Here is a 7,876-nt window from a genome sequence, read left to right on the forward strand (position 1 = left end):
ACCTCCCACCCCCCCACCTCTTTAGACCCTTCAGATTGTTTTTCAGAGTCCATAGTCTCTCATGGTTCACCTCCCTTTCCAATTTCCCCCAACTCCCTTCTCCTAACTCCCCATGTCCTCCACGCTATTTGTTATGTTCCACAAATAAGTGAAACCATATGATAATTGGACCTTTTCTTATCAGCAGTAGGAATTCCTGTTCATTTTCGTTTTCCCAAAGGATCTGTTAAGGCTTTTCCACCCTCTCCATCCCTCACAACCCACACAGTAACTCCAGCATGTCATTCTTTCCCAACCAGCATTCCAGGCTCCTCCCTGGCCACCTGGCCGGAGTTGCTCCAGTCTAGGCCATTTCTCCTGGGTCCCCAGTGGGTTATTCCAAACACCCAGATTGGCCCTGCCCTTCTGAGGTACACAGCCCTTTCATGAATCCCTATTAGCTTTGAGACAGAACCCAAAGACTCTGTAAATGAGCTCCTCCCAAGTGGGCTAGGACTAGGAGGGAAAGACCAGAGGAGAGAGAAGGACACGTGGCATTGGGGCCTCACAGAGGTCGTAGGGGAGCTGCCTGTCCCTTGATGCTCTTGAACGTCTCATCCCATGTGATTGCTGCTTCTGAGGGCGAACAGGCTTCCGGGATGACCAGAGATTAAACCCTGTGGCTTGCTAAGAATACTTTCTGCTCTCCCATCCCCACATCCTCTTTCAGTTACTCATCTTCTCATCTTCTGAACCACACAGCTCTGATGTGAGAGCCAGTTGTGGCGAAGGCCCTAGCCCCTCTTCTTCCTGAGGACCACTGCTGCTGCAAATGGCAGAACCCCTGCCACAGCTGGGTGAGTGGGACAAGTGAGTTCTGGAGGTACCTGAGGCTCCAGGACTGGGGCGGGCTGGGCTGCAGGGGTATGAGAAGAGAGGACAGAAGGGTGTAGGGTACCAAATAACCAATACGGACCAGATATCTGTGCACTGGGTCCTGGCAGGGCTGGGAGCGGCTGGGGTGAATAGCAGATTGGGCCAGAGAGCAGAGTTGGGAGTGAGGGTGGACACTCAGCCAGGGTGGTTGAAGAGATGAGAGCATTAGGAACTAGAAGGCCCAGGGTTAGTCAGGTTGCCCATATCTGCTGGCCACTGTCCACAGGCATGCTTTCCCTGATGTAAAAATAATCCAGAGGACAGCAGTGGGGGAGTCCCTGCAAATTCTTCATCCCCCCAAGTGACCCAGATAAAAAGTTCAAATCAAGGGCTACTGTTTAAGAGAAAATTAGCCCTTTCTTCTAGTAACCTCAAACAACTCCAGTGGAAAAGCATGTGGAAACACTAAGAACTGATTCCTAATTGGAGACCTTGTAGAGTGTGACCGTTTCTTATTAACTGACAAAATCACCAAGTGGACAATATATCCTACCTGTTCTACATAGAGTGAGGCAGGCTCAAATGTTCTTACCCAGAAAATGCCAAAGCAATCTCTGCTTAGGATGAATGCTCAATCAAAGGCAACCTGGGGCTGGGAAGAAAAAAGTCTAGAAAGGTGTTCTGTTTATTTTTTTTTAAAGATTTTTATTTATTTATGTGACAGAGATCACAAGTAGGCAGAGAGGCAGGCAGAGAGAGAGATTGGAGGAAGCAAGCTCCCCGCTGAGCAAAGAGCCCGACGCGGGGCTCGATCCCAGAACCCCGGGATCATGACCCGAGCTGAAGGCAGAGGCCTTAACCCACCGAGCCACCCAGGTGCCCCAGGTGTTCTGTTTATTGAGTGGATAACACTTTACCATATATTCAGCTAGTAAGACTGTCAACCTTAGGGCATTCATTTTTATATCCATGATAGCAGGATACAGGTTCAGCAAATACCCCTATTTTCCAAACTGGGAAAGAACAAAGAGAGGGGAAGTGACTTGGCCACCAGCATCCAGACAGGAGAAATTGATCACAGGTGGAGCTAGGAAGGAGCAGAGCTTGAAGGATGGAAGGAAGAGGAAAGTAGGAGCTGAGGCAGGGAAGTCTAGCCTGGGGCTGGTGGTAGGGGACAGGTAAGGAGTCAGCAGAGCAGATCCTCAGAAATTTCCCTTGCCATTAGTCAAGTCCAGTGTTCACTTTCAGGCCAGGTGAGGAAGAGGATGAAGAGGAACTGGTCTGTGAAGCCTGACTCCTCTGGGCTTCCAGAAGGTCTTTCCAAAGTTCCTTGGGAATCACAAATAAGGAGAAGGCTGGGTCCTGGAGAAGTGGAGAAAGGAAGCAAGGATGCCTTGCTAACTGCTGACCCTCCCTCCCCACAGCCCCCACCAGGCTACTCTATTCCTCTTGCTCCGTGGAGAGGACTCTGCAGTGCAGCTGTTCCTTCCATGGGATCCCCACACCCTCTGTGCAGTGGTGGATGGAAGGTTCTCTTGTGGATGAGAACAACACAGATGGCGACCTCCAGGTGACTTCCACCATAATTGCCCCCTGGGCCAACAGCACCATCAGCTTGGTGGAGAAGCCAAAAAAGAGCATGAAGCTTCTCTGTAAGGGGAAGAACCAAAATGGAATCCATGCTTTGAGCATCCTACTGATACCAAGTGAGGATAGAGGGGGCCCAGTGACTGTGTGAGGAAGAGTGAAATGGGGAGGAAGAAGAACTTTGACTCCAATTCCAAGGCCTCAGGAGAGAAGCCTTTCTCACAAGCTCTCTTTTTCCAGGAAAGAGTCCTTCATCCAGCAAGACCTTCATTAATGGGCTGATCCAGGGCATTGTCTATGGAGCCATTGCAACTGCATTGATGTTCCTCTGCTTCTCCCCACTCATGTGAGTACCAGGGATAAAATTCTACCTGGCAGGCCCTGCAAGACTGCCATGGAAAGGGAAAGACAGGACCCTTGCTCCCAAGATGCTTAGAGTCTGGGAAGGGAAGAGGGCAACAAAATGGCCACCACAGTCCAGGGCCATCAGGGCAATGTTGAGCCACATACAGGTCCCAGAGACAGAGGTTTCCAGCAAGTTTCATAAAGGAGAAAGTAAAGCAGGAAGTGGCAGCCCTGGAGAAGGCAGTGGAATCCCCAGGGTACTGTCTGAAGTGGGCCTAGGGGGGTTGAGTACTCATTTATTTGGTGGAAAGTAGTATATGTGTATCCCAGAGACACATTTGAGGAATTGCCAGTGTCTTTGTGCAATGTCAGGTACATTGAGAGTGATTGGAAATGGCTAAAAATGAAGTTGAAAAGGCTTCTTGATGTTAGTTCATAAAGACTCTTGAAAGTTGGCTAAATGTATTGGCTAGAAGCCCAGAATGAGAAGGGCAGAGTTGCCAGAGGTCAGACCAGGGAGTTTGGCAGGGGGGCCTCTGGCCAGTCCAAGTGTCTTGGACTCAATCCTCAGTTGAGAGCCATGGAACAGTGCTAAAGTGGGAAGGAAAGCTCCTAGGGGAAGGTGTCTGCACAGAAACCAAAGAGCAGAGGCACAGAGGCATGAAGCCAGGCCAGAAGTTGTTGCCATAGACTACACAGCAGAGAGCCAGGTTTGAGCCAGGCAAGTGATGAAGGGCAGTCAAAGAGATGGGACTTGGGACTGACTGACTATAAGGGGTGATAAGGGAGAGGCGCAAAGCAGCAGGGCAAATTGGGGAGCTATTTTTAAAGTATAATCAGCTGGACTTAAAGACCAATAACAGTCCTTTACAGTTTGCAAAGCCCTTTCATAGCTGACCTCATCTGAGCCCCACAGCCTGATAAATAAGGTCTCCCCATCTTACAGGGGATAAAACCAATTCCCAGAGAAGCTGTATGGCTTGCCCTCGATAACATAACAAACCAGTGGTGTCACTGAGGCTCTAAACCAGAACTTCTGGTCAAGACTGGAGCCCATTGCGGGGCAGAAAGCCAGAACTAACCGGGGGGGGGGGGGGTGCGGTGTCACTTTCTTAGAATGAAATATATCAGAATGAAGCTGACAAAGGAAGTTGCAGCAATCAAAGCAGAAAACAACCCTACAGTCAGACCAAGCCAAGAAGCCAAGATGCCTCTGAAGCCTAAAGAGCCAGGAAAATCCACAATCAGCCCATCTTCAGAGAACCAAATATTGGTGGGTATCCATTGTGTCTGGAATCTAGTCTGTCAGAAGGATGGCAATAAGACTCACAAAGAGAGGCACATACAGTGTTTAAAGGAACGATCATCCTCAATCCTACAGGGCATCTAGAATACCAGAATGTGCTACCAGATCATCTTATAGATGATGAAAGGAAGAAGGATGAAAACTAAAAGAAATAGAGACTAATTAGAATCAGCAATGTACACACACACACACACACACACACACCTTCACACTGAATCCATATTGAGAAGGGGGTCAAAAGAGCCAACAGTGGTTGTGGCATCAGAGTAGAAGCCAAAGGCTTTGGTCTCTTTTGAGTGTTTGGCAGGCTGTGGTCAACACAGTCTGTAGATGCCATAGACCCAAGTTAGCCAGAAGTGCTTGAAGACCAGCCCAAAACCAAGGTACTCCTAAAGCCAAGGTACTCTCAAAGCCAAGGTTCTCTTTCATTTACCTTGGACCCCATATCCTCAGCAGGGCTTGGAAGAGACAGGCCTCACTGTTATTTACCATTTATAAGTCTTTGGGATCAGAAATGCCCTGCTGCCCTCCTTACACTCTGCACTAGGAACTCATGTTCCTTTGTGGATAACCCATGCATCTTAAATTCCAACAAAATGTCCTGCAGTATCTCCTAACCTCCATGTTGGGCAATGCTGGAGTCTTGGAAATGGGTGAGACCTGGACCCTGCCCTCAGAGAACAATCGGGCTAGTAGGAAGGCAGCCTTACAGTAACAGGGCTGAGATGGGGGTTATGGTTGCCCAGAGGAAGGAGGGACTAACCGTACCTGGGGAAGTCAGGCAGAACCTCCCAGAGGAGTCTGAGGAACACTGGGTGGGCTCCTGGTGCTGGGAATGCACCTGGAGGACCAGCAGGAGAAGACAGGGTTGCAGACTCCAGCCATGAGATTCTGAGAAAAGGTAAAGCCAGTGCTTGCTCCACATTACTGTAATTCTGTGCTCAAAGAGAGAGACAGGAAATTTCCTTTTTAAGATTTGGATACCTCACCTCTAGACCTGTTCCAACATCCTTCTTTCTTTGCCCTGCTCTGTAGCATCCCTTACCCTAAACTTCCAGAAAAAGCAAAATAAACTGGAACTGATGACACCTGTGAAGACTACATGCCTACCTGGAGTCCCCACTGTCCATGGAATTATCACAGTCTACAGAATTCTCAGCAGCCCCAGAAACCCTGGAGTCTATGACAATCCCAAAGATCCCTAAAGCCCCACCTTTCCCTCACACTGGTTCTCCATTGAATAGGGTCACTTTGGGACCTGGTCTTAGAACATTTGACAGCAAACTCTATGATTTGCTGTTCAGGTTAACTAGAAGAAATATGCTCTGGCCTGGGATGGTGTCAAAGGAAGGGAAAATTAATGTGAGACCATGGTCCACTGAAAAGTAGCTTTTGAGCCCCTACTGTATGCCCAGAACCTACTGTATGCTCAGGCTTTAGACCCATCATACATAGATTGAATACCAACTTCAGGGCTTAGTGGCTATATGTCTTTGGATAAGACCTTTCACCACTGCCCTGAGAGATACATGGGTGGAGAGTGAGTGAAAGGTGATGTCCAGAGGTAGAGGTGGAGAAAAGACACAAAGTGAGTCCAAGGGCCTAGAGGGAGTCTATGTACTAGAGCTTAGATGGAGGCTGAGTTCCTGAGGTCCCTGAATGCTAAGATAAGGCATTGGAGCTTTATCTGGTAGGATCTTAATCCTGACTCCCTTAGAATGTAAGTTCCACAAGAACAGGGATCTTGTCTTGTTTTCTGCTTGTACCAGCAGCACCCAGAATGGTTCTTAAAATATAACAGACTCTCAAAAATGTTTGTTGGATAATTGAGTGAATGAATGGAGGGGTGGATGGGTGGATTATAAGCTTTTGCAAGGTTTGAAGCAAAGTAGTGGCCGGATTTGCAATGATGTGGATGGAACTAGAGGGTACTATACTAAGTGAAAGAAGTCAATCAGAGAAAGACAAATACCATATGATTTCATTCATATGTGGAATTTAAGAAACAAAACAGATGAACATAGGGGAAGGGAAGGAAAAAATAAAATGGAAGTTGAGAGGGATGCAAATCATAAGAGACAACTCTAGCGAACAGCATTGCTGGAGGGGAGGTTGGTTGGAGAAATGGTAATTGGGTGATGGACATTAAGGACACTGATGTAATGAGCACTGGGGTTATATGCAACTAATGAATCACTAAATTCTCCCATTGAAACTAAAAAAAAAAAGTAGTGGCCAGATACATAGGGAAAGATCATTCTAGGAGTAGTTATTGAAGATGTACTTAGAAGAAGACTGAAGGCAAAGAGACCACTTAGGAGGCCAGTGGAATATTTCTTGGCCAGGCTGAAAGGTAGGCATACAAGGAATGAGAACAAGAATCTGGCATGAGAATGGGCCATAGCTGTGTACTGTTCCCCTCAGAATGGATGACATTCCCTTCTGGTGCAATTTTTAGAGGCTGCAAAAAGGGACATCGCTTCCTTGGGGCATTATTTGTGTGTAAATCCAATGGTTCTCCATCCAGCACTAATGTGATGGTTATCCTGTATGCAAGAGCAGATGTTTATATAAGCCCTCACATGTATGGACACCCTTTTGGCATGTGGTTCACACATTCCACAGAGACAGGAGCACACACTGTGCCAGATAATGAGGTGAACAAGCCAGACACTGGCCTTGCCTCCATGAAGCTCGTGGTCTACACAGGTTCACAATGAAGAAATAAATGCAAAATTGCAGCTTAAAATATTGACAAGTGCTAGGAAGAAAAAGGACCTAACACTATGAGAAAATATAAGGGACCAGGAGAGGAACCTAGTTTGGATTAGAGAATTAGAGAAGTCCTCTCTGAGAAAGTGACATTTGTGCTGAGGCCGAAAGGATTATTAGGGGGTCAGCAGATTCTAGGCTCTAGGATAGGAGAAGTTTAGTGAATCCAAGAGCCCAGAAAGGGAATCTATGCACCCGAGCCCAGATGGAAGGGTGAGATCCTGAGGTGCCAGACCTTTCAGGGCTTCAAAGGCTCTGGTGAGAAGTTTAAGTTTTTTTATCCTCAGGGAGAGAGGGTTATTTCCTTGTGTGCTTTGTAATTTCAGAAAGCGGGCTCCTAAGGAGTGGAGAAGCCATCTAGAAGAGAAACGGGAGAGAGGATGGGAACTGGGTTGGGAATAGGTCAGGGATAGGTTTAAAAAATATATATTTTATTTGACAGAGATCACAAGTAGGCAGAGAGGCAGGCAGAGAGAGAGGGAGAAGCAGGCTCCCCGCCCAGCAGAGAGCCTGATGTGGGGCTCGATCCCAGGACCCTGAGACCGTGACCTGAGCCCAAGGCAGAGGCTTAACCACTGAGCCACCCAGGCGCCCCCTGTGATAAGTTTTGACAGAGAATGGAGAACTGGGTCTTCCTCAGGTGTCTCGGTTTGTTGGTGAAGGAGACCCTACTTGCAGGAAGGAAAAGGGGTACCAAGATGCCTTCTGATGGGCCCTGAGGGTCAAGCACTTGGTATTTTGTTCCTTGGTAGATGGCTTTCAATCCATCCCATCACCTGCTTGCCCATAAGTACTGGCTTGAGGGAGGAGTGTTCCTTACAGATTGCCCCACGTCTCTAGGGCCGGCAGGGGTCTCGAACCTCTGGCTCAAGATAAACGAAACACCAATAACTCCAAGCTCCCTCAAGCACAGGAGACCAACGGTTCTACTTCACGGTTTCTCCCTGTCCCAGCAGCCCCCACACGCATCCTCAGGCCCTGATTGGCTCTGGAGAGATTCGCGCGTGCTTA

The 7,876-nt window shown here is 48.0% G+C and overlaps 1 protein-coding gene and 1 long non-coding RNA gene across 2 annotated transcripts; one reads left to right on the forward strand and one right to left on the reverse strand.

Annotated features, from left to right (window-relative positions):
* Positions 1-713: 713 nt before the first annotated feature.
* Positions 714-5,535, forward strand: SIGLECL1 (SIGLEC family like 1). The gene is made up of 5 exons (XM_047711406.1): positions 714-836; positions 2,280-2,561; positions 2,683-2,788; positions 3,904-4,060; positions 5,129-5,535. Exons 1-5 carry the CDS (start codon positions 812-814, stop codon positions 5,141-5,143), a joined length of 585 nt encoding a protein of 194 aa, XP_047567362.1. The 5' UTR covers positions 714-811; the 3' UTR covers positions 5,144-5,535.
* On the reverse strand, positions 1,754-7,826 carry LOC125089286 (uncharacterized). The gene is made up of 3 exons (XR_007123911.1): positions 7,686-7,826; positions 4,862-5,028; positions 1,754-2,217 (listed from the first exon to the last, which is right to left on the reverse strand). It is a non-coding gene; the product is annotated as an uncharacterized LOC125089286 (long non-coding RNA).
* Positions 7,827-7,876: the final 50 nt, after the last annotated feature.

Source organism: Lutra lutra, chromosome 17 (assembly GCF_902655055.1).
Source record: "Lutra lutra chromosome 17, mLutLut1.2, whole genome shotgun sequence".
Taxonomy (NCBI): domain Eukaryota; kingdom Metazoa; phylum Chordata; class Mammalia; order Carnivora; family Mustelidae; genus Lutra; species Lutra lutra.